The sequence below is a fragment of the Plectropomus leopardus genome, chromosome 3, assembly GCF_008729295.1.
Source record: "Plectropomus leopardus isolate mb chromosome 3, YSFRI_Pleo_2.0, whole genome shotgun sequence".
Lineage (NCBI taxonomy): Eukaryota > Metazoa > Chordata > Actinopteri > Perciformes > Serranidae > Plectropomus > Plectropomus leopardus.
This window is the reverse complement of record NC_056465.1, coordinates 13,846,002-13,862,258: the sequence shown is the minus strand read 5'-3', so window position 1 is coordinate 13,862,258 and position 16,257 is coordinate 13,846,002. Positions and strand designations below refer to the sequence as shown.

The 16,257-nt window shown below is 37.4% G+C and overlaps 1 protein-coding gene across 2 annotated transcripts in view; it reads right to left on the bottom strand.

The window, feature by feature from the left end:
• Positions 1-625: 625 nt before the first annotated feature.
• swt1 (SWT1 RNA endoribonuclease homolog) overlaps positions 626-16,257 on the bottom strand; it is a 30,288-nt gene continuing 14,656 nt past the window's right edge. For both annotated transcript variants that reach the window (XM_042483830.1, XM_042483831.1), the window contains 3 exons: positions 13,552-13,618; positions 13,338-13,405; positions 626-2,110 (listed from right to left, as the gene is read on the bottom strand). In XM_042483830.1, the coding sequence (XP_042339764.1) occupies positions 2,002-2,110; positions 13,338-13,405; positions 13,552-13,618 (244 nt within the window). In that variant the 3' untranslated portion in view covers positions 626-2,001. The remainder of the gene's footprint in view (positions 2,111-13,337; positions 13,406-13,551; positions 13,619-16,257) is intronic.

Below are 16,257 nucleotides of genomic sequence, written 5' to 3'. Positions count from 1 at the left end.
AATAAAAGAGGACTTTGAACAAAAAGGTCGAGGTTGGAGTCCAACATTACAATGGAACATGTTCAGTAGCAGCTGTGTCTGCAGCGTCCAACTCTGCATTGACCTAATGAGCCAGGAAGTTTGATAACATCACATCATCATTGGCCTCTTACCTGTCCTTTCCTCCTGTGCTCCCTACACGTGCGTGATATCTGATGCTTTAGCCTCTCTGTTTGTGACACAGCAGCAGCAGCAGCAGGTGTAATCTCAGCCTGTCTGTTGGCATCACCTGCACACTAATCCCCTTAGTCACCACACACACACACACACATGCGAGCACATGCACTCCCACTCGGGCTATCAGTCACAGCACACACTGTTGTGAGCATCTCCTAAAAATGGCTGGAAATACCACAAAGTATGAAGTTCTTAAAGATCAGGTTAATTCACTGAGTCTGTATCAGTTCTGAAATCAATTCTACAGAAAGATTAATGGAAGCAAATGATGCATATTAAAAAAACCAAAACAATCCTGAATAAGACAAAGCTTCAAAATATTTAATTTCTTGTTGTAAACATTTTGCTCCTTTACATAAAGATATTTTCTCAAATTATTTACATTTCTACCTAAAAATTAACCGTTAGTTTAGCTTAGCAGAAAGACTGGAAACAGGAGGAAACAGCTAGCCTGGCTCTGCCCAAAGGTAACAAAATCTGCCTTCTAGCACCTCTACAACTTATAATACAAAAAGATGTTTGTTTTTTATGGTTCACTCTAAATATTTGTTAACATAATTTTGAGTTTTTCTTTATAGTAATTTAATTTTCTGGGTTTTTTTGTGTGTAGGTTTTATAGTTTGTCTGTAACATATGTTACTGCCTGTCTTGGCCCGCACACTCTTGAAAAGAAGATTTTTTATCTAATAATTTTTTGTAAAATCAAAAAATTAAATTTAGAGAAAGGAAAAAAAAAAACACATAACTACTGTAAAACCAAAGCTAGTCATTATTGCACATTGGGTTTTGTACAAATCAAACAAATGAGATGTAATGTGTTTATCAGTGAGCTGGTAGGCTGATGTATATATATTTTTTTTTTAACGTCTGGACAAAGCCAGGCAGGCTGTTTCCCTGTGTCCGGGCTTAAAGCTCAACTAAGCAAATCATCTCCTCGCTCTAGATCGATATTAATGGACTAACATGAGAGTGGTATCCTTAGCAAAAAAGTGGATAAACATGTTTACCAAAATGCCCTTCTATTCCTTTGAGCCCTGTGAACTAAGGCTTTTGGTAAAGTTTCTTAATCATAAATAATGGGAAACAACTGTTCAACTGATAAAATATAATTAAATATAGAAATATAGTCCTTTAAAAAAATACGCTGTCTGTCAGTTGTCACAATGGGCCGAGGGGTAAACCTAGAGTACAATTTGTTGCATCATCACACATTCATATGGTCCAATACATGTCTTGGACCACATGAATGTGTGATGATGCAACAAAGTTAAAATTAGCAAAAATCTAAAATCTAATTTTGCAAACTTATGTGACAAACTGTTTGAAAGCTAACTTTAATTATCTAAATAATAATAATAAGTGATTTAAGCATTCACTTTTAACTGAACTGAAATGTAAAAGGTGACAAATCACTGCTCACCTGTGATTTGACAGTAGATATGAGAACCAGGTATAAAGTAGCTGAAGGAATACTGGAGTACAATGAAAGCAGTATTTGATGCGGCTGAACTCTGCATACTGTAAAATGGTCCAAAACAGATAATACAAACTGTTTAACAAATGTATAGCCTTTTAGGATGATGGAGAACATCCATGGACATCCATCCATTCAGGGAAACAGAAACTTTGATTTCTACACAGAAATAAAAAAAAAAAAAGGCTCTAATCACCAAAGGTACAGTATGAGCGGACATCCCTTCAAATTAGTTTTTTCTTCTAGTAAAGGATATCAGTTTATTCAGAGCATCTGTTTGGCTGATGTACAAACTCCCGATTCTGATCCAGTCAGGGCGGTGGTGTGGTAAAGGTGATGTTTTGACCTGTGGTCCCAACACAACGATCCAGGGCTTCTTTAAGTTGCATTAACTGGATCCCTCCAACTCTCAGCTTCTCCCTGGGAACACAGGTAAAGAGATACATGAGATGCAGAGACAGGACTTTGGTTGTCAGAAGTAAGTACAATTTGATTCTTCTACAATACATTTAATAGTATCTATAGTACCAAACCTACAAAAAAAAAAAAACAGATTAACACTCAGATTTTCAACCCAAGGCTGCAGAGAAAAAAAACAAACAGGGACTGTGTGACTACGCAGAGGCACAAGCAGGTAGCATGATACAGCTAGCAGCCACTGCTGTGTTATCAAAAGTGGTTTTGAGTATTGTGTTTATGTGTTCTTTTATACTAGTATTATATCAAAGTTTTAAATTCTGGTATTGTGACATTACTATTTTCTAGTAGTCATCTCGTTTTCTAGAAGTCATCTCGTTTCTATAGGTGTTGGAGTCCTGCATGAACACACATTTCTGTGTCTTTTGCTGCACTCAATTTTAAGTGGGTGGAAAAAGTAATGTCACCTGTTTCATGCACCATAAGCAATGTTTGAATCTAGATCTGGTGACAGTTGTGTGGTTGCTGGCACATCATACCTTCACAATCCAGACAAAGCAGATTATCTGAGTTTTAAGTGTTATATTCTTATTAAATAACCAAGGACTTGTAACTTTTACTTTGATTGCTGCTTATTTAGTCTTGAATATTTAATGCAACCAGTCCTCTCCATCTGGGATTTTCTGCACTGCAGTCCTGAAAACTGCATGTCCTTTAACTGCTGAATAATGATATGATGCGTTTAATTCTCTATCATCATGCATTTATTGAAAAGTTTTTTTATCACATATTATCAATGATTTCTCTTAATGTTGTATTTAACACAAATTCTCTGCTATCAAGAAATGTGAATGCTTGTTTTTTGATTAACTCTTTAAAACCTGGTTGGACATCGGTTTTCTTGTGCTGCCTTCAAATGCCCATCAGAAGCTATTTAATCCATTGAAAGTGATTTGATTTCTTAAAAAGAAACGTGGAGAAAAAAGGCATAAATAACTTCGCAAGAAGTATCCCACAGATATCAACAAATTAGTAAAGGGCGATGAAGACAATTACCTGAAAATTTGTTTTAAAAAAAGGGGATGATTATCAAATATTTTCAAAAAACAAGGAAAAAATATCCAGAAAACTTTATTTATACTTTTTCATTTAAAATTATGTTACAGGAAAAAAAATTATACACATATTAAATTTTCTGAACTTTTTTTGGGTCATTTTCTTGATTGTTTTCTTTTTTTTTGTTGCTTATTTTCAGATACATTTCTCGTAACATTTTTCTGCTTTCTTGCTATTTTTTGGGCCATGTGTTGTTAAGTTGCTGATTGCCTTCTCCCCATGCTTTTGAAATAAATCAAGCCAGTTTGATCAGGTTTCAAAGGGGTTAAGTTATTATTCTTTTAAAAGCTGGGGTTTTAGCAAAAACCAAAGCCTGTTGTTGGATTTATGTACTACTGTTTTAATCCTATCTGTATGACCCTGGACGACCCTCCACAGACATCTTGATGGATGAACTGTCTCTGTGCTGATTGTGTTCAGCACAGAATGTCCATAACAGACAAAAGCGTGTCTGTGTATGCTGCAGCTTCCTGAAGCTCCGGGTCACAGCTATTTACACACACTTTTCTCAAGCTGAATTACATTTTTCCTGATACAACACCAGATACATCCATGTCGTTACATATGCACAAACAAAACACACAACCAGTCTTCACTATGAGCACAAACACACACACACAAATTGGCTGCAAGAGTCTTGGCAACGGCTGCCTAGCAGCGGAGACACTGAGGGACCTTGTTGCTTGTTTGTTTCCTCCTCTGCTTTGTTTCCATTGGAACGTTATGTAACTGCAGAGTGGAGAGAAGAAGGAAAGAAGGAGTGGTTGACGTCCACTGTTTTTGCCCTACATCCATCCTTCCACTTCTCCGGTCTCCATCTGACAGTGCAGCTGTGTGTTTTTATAATCTGTGGAAATGTGTGTTACCAACTCTTTACTCTTGGTGGTTTAGACTTTTCCCAGAATGTGCTGGTCTGTCTCAAATGATCAAACTTAACATTCCAGCATGCTCCACGGATAGAGGGACTGTGTGAAAGGCTTCCTGTCAATGTGTTTACTTTGCTAAAACTACAGATTCAACACTGTGACACACTGGTCCCGTCAAAGAACATCGAGCTTTTGCAGGAAGGATATCTGAACGTAGTCACACAAAGTCAGTGACGCAAATGAGTTGTACAGAGTCACTGACCCAGATCGACAATGTATACACAAAGAGGGAGCGCTGTGCTGCTTCTGTGTGTTACATAATGGCCTATATGTGATTAACAGGTGATTAATGGATACCCACAGGAGACAGTAACGATTTGCACAGAACTGAATATCAAACCACGTGATATGCCGAGCGGACATAACTGATCACTATTCTCCTCGAGCCAATCATATTATGCTGCTATGGACACATGGATCATCTCCATGGTGACCACCTCTTGGTCTCCATAATCTAATATTCAATATAACAAGAAAAAGTAGAACAATAGGAGGGAAAATGTGCAGGAGGGCTGCCCTTTAATAAACCATAATTAAACAGGGTTCCTACAGCAGTATTTTTTTCCTGATTACCTTAATGTCAGACAGTGATTTCCAGCGGGAAAATGAAGCCGTTACATTGCTCTCTTTACAGCCAGACTCCACAGAAAAAAAAACACAAACACAAACCCCCACTTCAAAACATCAGACCTATCCCTTTAATGCACGTCTGATTTTAGACTTTTTTAATATCAGTTGGAATTGAATTAAAAAAAAACCAAAACATCAACCGTCATCACTTACTAAGGGTTAGGGACAATTTTTCCCAAATGTTTACTGTTACATAAAACTTGATTCTTTTGTCTAGCGGCGGAGACGAGGGTTGAGAAGAACTGAGATGACGTAGCATTTGTTGGCAAGTTTTCTTGACAATTTTGTGTTTCTTACTCTGCCTCTACATACAATGTAGAATTTTTAAAAAGTTTGTAAAAAAGCTGTAAAACACTCTAAACCTTGTGTGCGTTGCCTTTTACTGGTTTTAGCCATGCCACAAACCTTGATTTAATAGCCACTTTTCATTAAATCTGCACTTCCCATGTCATCGGGCTAAAGGGACAGCTAGCTAGCGGACTGTGTGTCCTCAGCTCTGAGCATCCAGGATGTAAACTAAATACAAGTGTTTTTTTTTTCCCACTATCCTGATCTGATAATGTCATTGCGAGAAGCCCTCAGTAAATGATGATCATCAGTGTTTTATTTAAATGGATGTTACCACTTATTTTGAAATTTGAGAATATAATATCTTATAAAAATAAAATAAAATCCTACTTCCCATGCCCATTTAAGACTTTTGAAAGATTGATTTGCAACATTCTAATGCCCTTAAATTTTGAATGTTTTGATTTTATTACATAAGGGAAGTGACTGGTAAGCTCCAGAATCATTTAAAAAAACTGAAAAATAACAAAAAAAAAAAAAATAAAATAATGTACCCACCCTCCAATTGCTTATCTAGCTATAGCTTTTTTAATTTAATTTGCAGGAACACTCTGGCATATTCCTTCTCTTTCTGCTGTTAACATTAATGGTGTTTCCCCTCTTTTACTGCACCAAAATGATGCTGTCAAGGCTCACACATATTTTGTCAGGTTTTCCATTTGATTTTCATTTGAAAGCAAAACACTGACTTTGTGCATGTGACTCAGTCTCACTAAAAGGCTTATGAAGGAACGCCAGTTAATGATAACAAGGTGGCACAGGGTTTACTTATAAAATGTTTGACCTACAAAGGCTTGTGAGGGCTTTTGTTGCAGTCCAATAAGTTAATGATTAAAGAACATTATACTTTAGCTAAATTATGAAATAGTAGACAAAAGAAAAGTTTCTATATGTCTGCCCCTCTATTTCTTACAAAGTTATGATCCATTTTAGCAATGTCACACGAGAGGGAGTGCTGTCGTACTGTGTATTATCACAGCTGTGATCTGGTCGTAGGCAGGAGTTAATTATACCAGTACTTTACATCACATATTTTTAGGAGGAAACGGAAATCTCTTAACCTGTTTAACCATTAAAATGTCTCAAGCATTTAAAAACCTTATCATATTACGGTGTTGAGAATGCAACCCCTTTTCAACCCTTCAAAAAGGAAGCTGAATCCTACATTAGAACACGATGTACCTCACGCAGTATAAAAGCTGTGAAGACCAGATGTCTGTGCTCAAAATGTAATGTGTTAATTTTAACATATGCACTACATATGTATATATATATATATTCTTATTGCTCAGTTTTTATTTGTGTTAAACTATTTTTTAGTTACCCCTGGCGTTACATGTTTGTATGGTTGTTCGTTTCCTTGCTTTTTGTTACTTGTTGACTACATTTGCAGTCCTGCAAATCAAGTTTAATCACAAAAAAAACACTTAGCACTTAATATGAACAACTGCCTTTCATAATATATTGTGCATATGTATAATAGTACCCTACTGCAAGTTTACTTTTTTTTTTACCATGTTCTTTTAGACAATAAAATAAGGGTCTATAATTTTCTGTCATGGAGTACATCACTTCATTGCTAAAAGAAAAGAAAGCAGACTTACTGCCAGCTACAATGTCTTATTTTGATTTACAGACTTTTTAAAAAAAAAAAATTTGTCTCAATGACTGTCATAATTAGTTCTTAAATTAATATAAATAATTGCATATATTTTTATTCAGAAAACCCACAGGTTTTACGTTTACTTGTGTTTGTGTACAGGGCACAGGGCAGGCCTGCCACATGCAATATGGCGGATGTGCTAATGCATCGCTGTAACGGGCGTCTGCATATGTCCATGGTGTTAGCTTGTTCTACATTTCATGCGCACGCCGGCTGCTTAGTATCATGGACAATTATCTGTGTGTTTCCCGTAAAAAAAGACCCTATTAACTGTAACAGCCGGTTGTGTATTGCGTGTCTCTCGCCAGTAGGAGGAATGCTCACCAGCTCATACATGCAGTCTCTTCCGCCTCCCGAACCCGCGCTGACAGCGACCTCCAGCTGCCTCATCTAGCTGAGGAAACGAAGGGAGAGGGCAGGCCAACCGGACAGTACCTGCCGGGCGGACATCTATCAAACATCTCCGTGCCGGGTTTTAAAGGGTCCTCGTCTCCGCGCTGTGTTCTTGTTGTGCAGTCTTGAAGCACAATGCGCGGTAAGCCAGTTAGCTGTACTGAGGTAGCTAAGCTAAAAACAACAGCGCGGGTAACGGCTCCACGCGAGAAAAGCCCTCACGGCGGCTTGTTGAACAACACCGCTGCCATGTAATCGAGGCGTCCTGTTTTCGCCTAATTGGCCAAACTATTAAAACAATAAAGGGAACGGAAGACGGTGTGACAGCTCTCACATCAACTGCTGCCTATTTATATCGCTTAACCAAAACTCCCACACATGCATGAGCCTCAGAAAGAGTGGAAGTTCACCCACAATTTTTTTTCCTGCTATATGGCAACTCCAGAGGGACACACAATAAGCCTCCAGAGCAGTCTGTTACACTACTATCTACAGTAATCATAGATAACTACCAACCCTTAATGTGCACCTAATTGACGATTTAGAACAGCTGTGAAGCAGAGAAATACATGAGGAGTTACAAGTCCCAGTGCTGTTGTACTGTAGCCTACCATAAAACTTCAATTAGTAGCCTGGGCTAATATTTGCTTAAATCACTGAACTCAACAGGCTTATATTTGGGACAAGCATTTATATGGGACGGGCTTCTTTTTCTTTGCACAAAAGTGTTGCTTTGCAAAGATGGGAAATACGAGCAAATTGTTTATTTAAACCTCTTTTTGTGTCTGTCTTGTTTACCCTGCCAGTATTACGTCTTAGGTGCTCATGGTTTCAGTAAAATGAACTGAAAGATTTAATGTAGAGGATCTTACCATGCTAATCATGTCTGTAGCATGTCTGTATTGACAAAAGTTTCAACTTTTATTTTTTTGCGTGATCTAAGCAGCTAACTAACATTAGTTCTCGGTCAGCTAACAACCTAGTTTTATACTTCTATAAAAATGAACTGCATGGTAACCGCGCCTCTAATCGAGGCAGGCCCTTATTTGTAAAAATGTGTAGCCACACTGGGCTAGCAAAAGGAACTAGCACTCATGGAATGCCTCTCAATCAATCAAGTTGCTTGGTTGGAACTAACTGCTGTATAAGTCTTATTTAATAGTATAAAAAACAACTGATATGTATTATCAAACACAAAGCAGTTTCTCTTTAGTATAGCTTTTGAATACAACAAACAGAAAATGAGTTAATGTAAGGCTTAAGGCTTTTTTCAAATAATCTACAGTATGTGGTGTTTCCTGTGGGTTTGTGAGTTTACTGAAACATCAGTTTCCCGTGCTCATTTTGTTTGACTGAGCTACATAAAACTAATGTGTAAATATTATGATAATGCTAAAAGGGGTGACCACTATGGATAAGGAGATGCTGTTTGTGTCTGAGCCAATCAAGTATGTGAAAAAAATTGATATGCAAGTTAAACATTGCTGGTGACACGCGAGCTTGACGTTACATACTTACAATATCAGAGAGAGGTGATATCTTGAGGTATTTGTTCTCACCTATCAGCTGTGATAACCAACAGCGTAGATGTAATAAAAGCCATGAGGCATCAACCCTGATGATACATCCACAGGTGTACAGAACCCAGGCGGAGAAAAAACAACAGTTCCACAAAAATAAACTCCACAAACACGTTTCCAAACAAAACCAGGACATTCACACACACAATTGGAGCAACACATAAACATCACAAACAGATACAAATATGCAAGGTTGCATATATTCAAATGATTGGACCTGACTGTACTCTGGCAGTTATTCCATTCTCACCCACTCTCTTACAATAATAGTAAAATCGAGATGGCATTCAGAAAAGGGCTTACGTAAATACACAAGTGCAGGCACGTCTTTCCCAAATGTGTTGCAAATCATTTCCTTCCTTCCTGCTAGTCACATTAAAGCTCCCCTCACTGCTTTCAGTGAGGAGAGCAGTAACAAATGCAGGGAACATGCACATAAATAAGAAAAATATCTAAAGACAGAAAATTCAGTCAGACTGATTAACAATGTGGGATCTTTACTGATTGCTTAATAACTAGTGTTCCTGTGTCAGTAGTTACACATGCTTAGTGGTTAATTTTTTATTCTTATTATTTTTTTCAAATTATATAGCCAAATGATGTTTGCTTTATGGGGAATGATAAGCAAGCAACACAGAATTCATTTTTTAATTGCACATTTCTACAATCTTATCTGCTGTTGAGGCCCACTTGTATTGCCCGCTGATGACCGACCATGCTCCTGAAAAGGGCCTCCCTAAGGCTTTATATAACTAATGACATCATACCACCGCGCTGAGCTGCAAAATCAAATATTTAACACCACAGATAATGCGTTCACTAAGTAAAGGCCTACATCACCACACAGTGAATGTACCGAATGAAATATTTACCATCACAACACAGTCAGCTTAACTATATCTCTCAGTGGTGACCTGTTGTAACAAAAGCTGGAGTGACGTGACTGGTTAAGTGCCCGCAAAGCTTTTCTACGAAGTGACATAGCAGATGTTGTCTTTAATACTGGATAAACCTTTGGTTTTATGTCATTATTCCAGGAAGCAAAAGTAAATATTTAAAAGGCAGTAAAACATTAACTTTAGTTATCTGATGATCCTACTTGTTTGTTATGAGAATATATTGATCATTATCAGTATAACAAAAACCACAGTACTACTTCAGAATGATCTCTTTCAAGTGATCAAAAAATGACTTCTACTGCAAGTGAAAATCAATATCTTTTATGGGGTTATGAAAACAGCAGAAACAGCTTTAAGCATTAAGAGATGACACATAATGGCTGGAAAAGAAATAATCTGTTAAACACATGGAACTGTGGCGTGTTTCCATGGAAGCTACTGTTAAATGCAGTTCAACCTGCTGCCATAAATGCACCAGGAATTTAGCTTTAGAAGTATATCATGATGGATCTGATTCAGCTCTTCAATGTATATGTACATTCTGATTCTAAAATTTTAGGGAACTGTGGGTATTTCATAAAAATTTACTAAAATGCAATGTAAGCAAATAGCTATTATTATTATTATTATTATTATTTATTTTATTATTATTATGTTTGTTAGTTTAATTAATTGCTTAGTCTATAAAATGTGGAAAAAAATGTGCAACATCCAACCAAATTTTAAAAACTTATTATATTCAAATATTTAAATTTGATGTCAATTACAATGACACAAAACCAGGGCTTCATTTATTTGTGACGGGCCACAAATAAATGAATGAACTCGCGAATAGCTGCTTCTCTCATCCATTGATCTGATCATATCAGTTGTGCATGGATTCACACAGATCAATGATCCACCCCGCGAGTCACAAACGGTTGCTGATCAAAGAAAGACCTCATGGAGAGCTCTGCCTGTGCTATGTTTAGACACCCACAAAAACCTCAGAATTTAGAGAGGGGAAACAGGGGAAAAAGGGCAATTGGAAAAAAAACCAAACAAAAAAAAGACTCCCTTCCATCAGCTACCGCCACACACATACACTCTAATTCTGTGGGAAACACTTAACACTGCACTACAATTAACCGATTACTAAAATTGTTGGTGATTAATTTTTTTGATAATTGACTAATCAATAATCAACTAATCATCACAGTGCTATTGCATAACAGTATTTCAATTATGTCTTGATCTCTAACATTTAAATAAAGCACACAACGCCAGTCCGTATATATGTGACAGCTGTTTGCAATCCTGAAAACATTAGTTGTGAGCAGTTCATGTTAAACCACATCATATTACACGTGACAAGCAGAGGAAAGCAGCTCAGAATAGGGAGGATAAGTAGGATAACTGTGTACTTGTATGTGTTTAATATTAAGTCCTAAGTCAGGTAAGATAATCGCAGAGAAGGCGTAAAAGTAAAGCCTGTGTTACATACATGAGAGAGAAAAGGTAGAAGTCACATTGTAGCCCCAAAGTCTGCCCTTCAAGCAGCTCTTATGTTTCTCAAGCTGCTTACAAATACCTCCTTCCAAAACATACTTTTCTACATTTCTCCTTAAAAAAATGATATATAGGCCACAGGTTAAAATAAGCTGTTTAAGTAAATGACATCAACAATAGCTTGGTGAAGTGACACATAACTCACTTCAGCTGTGATCCAGGCTACGCTTGGTAAGTCAACACATCCTTTTACTTTATGAGAGTTTATAGGAGCCCATTCGGGAGCAGTTTATAGACTGTTTAATCTCCACAGTGCGAATAAAGTCAACTGGTTACTAAACATTTACTTTTAGTTCACACTGCCACTTGAGGGGGAAATCTTGGTGTAGGACCAGCATTGACCGTATGACAGATAAATCCTGACCCTACGAGACAATATGTTTCAACAGCTGACAAAACAACCGATATGGGATCCAGGCAACTGCATATGGGCCCCACAGTCCCATTACATGCCAGCCTGGCATGTGGTGTGCCTATTTGATTACAAAAGTACAAAGATCCATTAAGCACCCCTTCAAAGATATCTGTTAATAACGAGTGTCACAATTGTTTGGAATTGTTGACATGGCTACTATTATTGTCAGAGCTCTGCTGGGGATATCTATGAGGAGTGGTTTTATGACAAAGTAATGGCTATGAGGCTAGACAAACACGACACATACCTGCCCATGCATGCCTCAACAAAGAGCACAAGAATTTGGAGAATGTTTGATTTGTGTAGGATCTATTTCACTAGTTTTCATGTGGTTAACCACCAAAGTATAGTGAAATAAACACATATTCTAGGCTCGTCGAGGATGTTAAAATGTATAAGGGAGAAGATAAACCTTCCACAAATACAAACCTAAACTTGCTTCAAGTTTAAGAGATCTGTCATGTTTATCAGTAATTCAGACAACAGAGTCAACCATGTCCTCAAAGGCCTGAGACGAAGAGAACAAAGAACAATGAGGAGACACAAAAGACATGAAAAAACATTTAAACAATTTTCAGTTAAACACCGAGAAAATGCTGCCGATGCTGATCTCGATTGAAACATAAAGTGTATTTTGTTGAAACTAAAGATAAATTGTGTGCATACCCAAGCTGTGTACATCCATTCTCAAGAGAAGAAAATAAATTCTTTGGAAGAACAACTTAAGAAACAACATATGAATCCTCAGTCTACCAGAAGAGAACGAGGGAGACAGTTTAACTGATCACCTGGTTAAGATGGTATTGGTAGACGTAGGAGTAAAAATAACTCCAGTTGACCTGGAATGGTGTCACAAATGATAATCTTAAAGTTATGGAACCACCAGACTAAAGTCAAACTACTACAGGCACAAAGTGACAAAGAAATCAAGCTATGCTGAAAATGAGTCTCCAAAGCAAGTGAAAGTTGAGAGCAGACACAAAACTGGCGAGATAGAACTGAACTGTGGGCACATAGCCTACCTATGGACCCAATCACAATGTTTACACTAACTTACACGTACAAAACCCCTACATCACATACATAAAATAAAACTGCGCTGAACAAACGCTGCCTCAAGTGGTTGGTTCTAAGCCACCTAAAAAAGACCCGCCTATCAAATTTAATCTGTTTAAGAGAATGCTATATTTAAAAGATTTTGAAATCTGGAGAATCTCCTTTACACTTTGTAGCTATAAATGTAATTAATTGTGATTACAAAATATTAAATACATTTTGATTTAATATATGTTCTACCAAATGTGATATATATAAATCAAACAGGATTAATTAAAAGTAGGCACTTGTAAACAAAATGCTCTGGCATCACACAAAACCCAAAAGGCACAGTACAGATTTATCAGTGAAGGTTCCAGAAAAATGTTATCTTCTGGCTAGATAATAGATTTCAGATTTTACAAATATATCCCATGGCTAAGATTTATACTCAAAATTGAGTCTCTAAGGTTGTTGTTTTTTAATATACTTTTGGTGATGTGGGAAGTGTATCATGTATAAATCAAGAAATGTAAAATGTAAAATCCAACCAATTTACCAAACAGAAAGAGGTGTTAATGTAACAGCAATCACTTAAATGTATGTAGATCAATAATGTACACGCTATTACAATGAGTATTGATCCCCATGTGTGTGCATGTGTGTGTGTGCCCAACCTGTAGTCTTGTTGTGAGAAACAATCAAGAAGGTCTTTGGCCGTCAATCTGGAATCGACATCAACAATCTGAAAGACAAAGCATGTGAGCTGAGCTAAAATTGAACAAGTCAAGGTGAACTCAACATGACAAAGACAGCTGCAGCAGAATAAGGTCAAATGACGCTAATAAACGGAACCCATCTAATTTGAAACCAATAACAAATGGCACTCACCTCATGAGAGTGGATGATGCCCAGCAGTGCCCGCACTTCCTCTAAACCAGGGGATGAGGACAAGACACTGAGATGGAAAAAACACATATTTTAGAATGAATATGAAGCTTTGAAAGAAGTGCTATTTTCACCATTATCCCAATTTTGCCAGAATTTCTTAATTTGTGAATTTGAACTCGACAATCTTTTGTTACAACCATGGGAAGAGCATTTCAAGAGTAAATTTAATTTTGTTCAACAAGAATTCTTTAAATTCCTTATGCCCTGCTACCCCTTCCTCCAGATACAACCATTTCTTATGAATGTATTTAATCCAAAACAATCTTAAAACATTTAAACATAATTCTTTTTTTAGTTTTGATGCATTTTTGGTTCACATTTAGTCAAAACACACTGAGAACTGAATAAAATGAATACACAATGCTTGAATGTTTTTCAAACTATTCATCCACCCCTTTTGCACACACTCAAACTCAGGCACACACCACTGTCAATAATTTGATTATAGAGGGCTACCCTGAAGGCCAAGGGGAAAATAATAAAATAAAATAAAGTAACAGACAAAAAGCGAAAGTAATGACAGCAAAGAGGGGAGGAATAGAAAATGAATTTGAGCAGAGACCTAAATTATCCATATCCACTATCCACAGAATGAGAAAAATGAATGAGAGGAAGACAAAGAGCGATAGTCTGTGTGGAACAAGTCATAGCTCTGCTCAAACATGTGAAAATGAGTCTAGCCATCTCCTAGGCAACGAGACTTGAGCAGCCAAACAGACACATGCATGTGCGTAGATAAGCACAAAAGTGTAGAGATTCACAGAGAGAAGTATACAAAGTGAGTGGAAAAGTATTAGCGTTGGATGACTGGACAAATATATAGGCTACCTGCAATGAAATGAGTGTTTCAGTGTTTTTTTTAATATGGCTGTTGTTGTTTCGATTTTTGTCATTTTATTTTGCTAATTTATGGCCTGTCACTGAACAATCTGTGAGAGTCGTTGCTTAGCAAGCAAAGAGACAACGGGGACAACAGCATGTAGAGCCAACATTTTTTTAGGGGTTTATTTCGACCAAACCAGAGCCAGCGGTCGGTGAAACAATGGAAAGACCAACAGAGATGGTTGTAGTGAGATAATTTAAAAATGTAACCAACAGCCCATCCCTTCTTTATATTGTAAATATAAAGATTGTAATATTGTAATATATATTATCAGGCCATCCATCAAGGGGGAGCTGGAGCCAGTTCCAGTTCAGTTGACACCGGGTGAAAGATTTTTTTTTTTTTTTTTTTTAAGATATATTTTTTGGGCTTTTTTGATGCCTTTACTTGATAGGACAGATATAGTGTAAAAGGGGGAGAGAGAGAAAGAGAGAAAAGGGATGACATGCAGCAAAGGGCTGAAGCTGGACTCAAACCTGTGGCTGCTGCAGTGAGGACACAGCTTCTGTACATGGGGCGCCTGCTCTACCAACTGAGCCACCGGGCGCCCTGAAAGATGGGGTTTTTAAACATAATTACTGTTATTAATAACTATTTTTATGCCCCAATGTAGTAAAAACATCTATTTATTTTTTTGCCTGTAGTCAAGTTTATAATGAACTCAATGTGCTTCACACTAAAGCACAAACCCATCCACACATACATACAACTTTCACATAAGGAAATCTACAATATATGACCCAGAACAACAATGCGCCAAAGCCACAGAATTGAGCAAAGCCACACAAAAACACACACACACACACACACACACACACACACACACGCACGCACACACACACACACACACACACACACACACACACACACACAGTGACTACAACCTCGAGAGAAGAGCGAGATCTAAAAAGCAGATGCAGTTGCGCAACAACTTGATAAGGGGTTTTTGTGCAGAGTGAACATCTGCACCTTCACCACATTCAGGCCTTCGGATATCAAGTGTCAGAACAATAGAGTCTGCACACTTAAAGCTCCACATGAAAAAACAACAGTATAATCATACAAACATCCGACTGAAGTTTTGAGGACACTGCTCCTCCTCAGATTAACATCACACAAAGACCTACTCAAGCAGCCACAGGTGTACCATCCGTAGCATGACTTCAAATGACAGATAAACATCCCCTGATGCTTTTAACTAACACAAAGTGAGTACATTGAATCAAAACATACAGATATGACAAAACATCTTGTAATGAAGTACCACCATACTTGTCGTACACAGTCTGGCAAAAACAATAAACAGGAGAGCTGTAGAGGCCTGGGAGGCTGAAGTGGTAATAAAGTACACTTGGGACACATACTTAGGAGTTTAATGGGTTATGATCTGAGAGGCTGTTTTCTCTGTTTTATAGCCTCTCAGCTGAAAAAACACTGCACAACTAGGGCATCAATTTATTGTCTTACTTCCATCACAAAAAGATAAATGTATAAAAACATATTTGTCTTTGAATAAAAATATACAGTCCAAATTCCTATCACTATTTTTAACTGGTTGTTCAGGTTTTGCACAACAAGATGTTTACTGTTCAAAGCAACATCATAGATTCATCAGGGAGCTCAGCCCACCAACAGAAGACAAAACAAAGCATAGCAGACACATAGCACATGACATAAAGCATGTCTGGAGACATAGCATCACAAGTTTTATAACCATGACGAAGGAACAGGAACGGCAGGACTAAGAAGCGCAGCAATCTAAC